This window comes from Mus pahari, chromosome 7 (genome assembly GCF_900095145.1).
Source record: "Mus pahari chromosome 7, PAHARI_EIJ_v1.1, whole genome shotgun sequence".
NCBI lineage: Eukaryota > Metazoa > Chordata > Mammalia > Rodentia > Muridae > Mus > Mus pahari.
Window position 1 is genome coordinate 19,790,869 of NC_034596.1, and position 2,255 is coordinate 19,793,123.

General features: G+C 39.9%; 1 protein-coding gene across 3 annotated transcripts in view; it reads right to left on the reverse strand.

Annotated features, from left to right (window-relative positions):
• Adam17 (ADAM metallopeptidase domain 17) overlaps positions 1 to 2,255 on the reverse strand; it is a 48,300-nt gene that overhangs the window by 33,173 nt on the left and 12,872 nt on the right. For all 3 annotated transcript variants that reach the window (XM_021201897.2, XM_029540828.1, XM_021201896.2), the window contains exon 2: positions 1,980 to 2,112. Coding sequence is in view for 2 of the 3 variants with exons in the window: in XM_029540828.1 (XP_029396688.1) it covers positions 1,980 to 2,112 (133 nt within the window). In the remaining variant the exon portion in view is untranslated. The remainder of the gene's footprint in view (positions 1 to 1,979; positions 2,113 to 2,255) is intronic.

A 2,255-nucleotide genomic window follows, 5' to 3' on the forward strand; every position in this document is an offset into this window, starting at 1 on the left:
CAAAAAAAAAAAAAAAAAAAAAAAAAAACCACATGACCCTACCCTATGTATGTTACAAAAGCATTCTACAAAGTAAACTATATCCCTGTTTCTCTGTGACAATATGGTTTTTACATCAGATGCATTTATTACTAAAACAGGCACTTATGAATCTTTGCACTTCATCTGGGCCCACAAGTACTCTGTATTACCAAGAAAACAAAATCTCACAAGACAGACACCTACCTTCACCAGACAAGATGAGAACAATAATCCAGAAGGGTGAGGCTACACTGGGGCATGATCCAGTAAGAGTGGGCTATGCTCTTCCAAAAGTCCTAAGTTCAAATCCCAGCAACTACATTGGTGGCTCACAACCATCTGTAGTGAGATCTGACACCCTCTTCTCTGTGCTGAAGACAGCTACAGTGTACTTATGTATAATAATAAATAAATCCTTGGGCCAGAGCGAGCAGGGACTGAGCAAGCAGAGGTCTTAAAAATTCAATTCCTAACAACCACATGAAGGCTCAAAACCATCTGTACAGTTACAATGTACTCACATACATAAGTAAATAAATCTTTAAAAAAGAAAAAGAATCAGAGTAATGACAACTGATAAGGACTTCTATAGACACCCCCCAATGAACAAGAACTGAGACAATGTTGGGAGAACCACACCTTGACTAGGACTGCTTAATCATAAGTATTTCTTCCCTGTGACCCAATTTTTTTCTCTGCTTAGACTTAAACTTCATGCTGGACCTAGAAGATGAACTTGAGGGTCTTTGGACCCCTTCTTTCTAATGTGTGAGTCTCACCACTGTCTGTTTAACTGGAATACTAAGTGGATTGATCCTTTTGCGGCTGCTTGAGCTGGGGGTTTTGCCCTAAAAAACACTAGTAACATTACTTGTGTGTTTATTTTTATTTGAGAAAATCTTATCCACTGAATTAAAAAAAATAGCCTATTTATATTCTCCTACAGCTTTGCTTCCTCAAGGCAGTTTCTCTGAGTAGCCCTGGCTGTCCTAGAACTCACTCTGTAGACCAGGCTAGCCGCAAACTCACAGAGACTGCCTGCCTCTGCTTCGAAAGTACTAAGGTTAAAGGTGTGCACCACCACCAGGCTACTCCTGCTGCTTTTTAAGTAAGATTTTATGTATTCTTTCTTATGTATGTATACTTGCACCTGATGGGGCTGCTGAGAATCGAACTGGATGCCCTGCAAGAGCATTCAGAGCTCTGGAACAGAGCCATCTCTCCTGTCCCATCTTACTGCTTTTTTAACTGTCATGAGGACCAACTGTTAGTTCAGAGTCAGCACCCACATGGAGTGGATCCCAAGGTCCAGTAACCCCAGCTCTAATGGATCACTCTTCTGGCTTCCTCAGGTACATACACTTCCTTCCCTAGCACACACCAATCCACATATACTCACACAGGCACAAACATAAACAGTAAAAATAAAGAATATTTTTTAAATTTTGAATAGGCAATTGAGAGATAGCTCAGCAGTGAAGAACATGGGTCTCTCTTCCAGAGGACTCAGATTGGATTGCCAGCATCTCAGTTCACAAACCTCTGTAACTCCAGTCCCAGGGACTAGAATGCCCCCTTCTGGCCTCTGAGGGCACTAGACACAATGGGGTATACAGACATACATTAAGGCAAAGCACTCATATACATAACAATGAATAAAAATAACTTTAAAATATCAAGTATTATAAGCATGCAATCAATAAACATTGTTACCATCAGTAATACTCTTGGGATATTCATTTCCTTTAAAATATTGATAAAAAATAAAATGTTTTATGTATGGAATTTAAAATAGGCATTACATGATGCTACAATCATACATGATATGTTATTTCTTCAAGTACAAATCTTTAAGAAGTATTTTAAGATTTCTATAAATACCCTTTTTTTACTGCTTTTGCCAAAACAAAACCCACCCCCACATTGTCCCATGTTGCTCAATGCATAATTCTAATTACCTTTTCAAAGCTGAAAAAGTTAGTAATGTTTCTAAGTGTGTCGCAGACTGTAGATCCCTTTTCCTTATGGAGTGCTGCTGGATATTAGATAAGGAGAGGATGTCGTAGTCTGAGAGCAAAGAATCAAGCTTCTCTGAAATAAAGGTAAAAAAGTATTAGTGAGCCGGGTGTGGTGGTGCACGCCTTTAATCCCAGCACTCAGGAGGCAGAGGCAGGCGGATTTCTGAGTTCGAGGCCAGCCTGGTCTACAAAGTGAGTTCCAGGACAGCCAGGGCT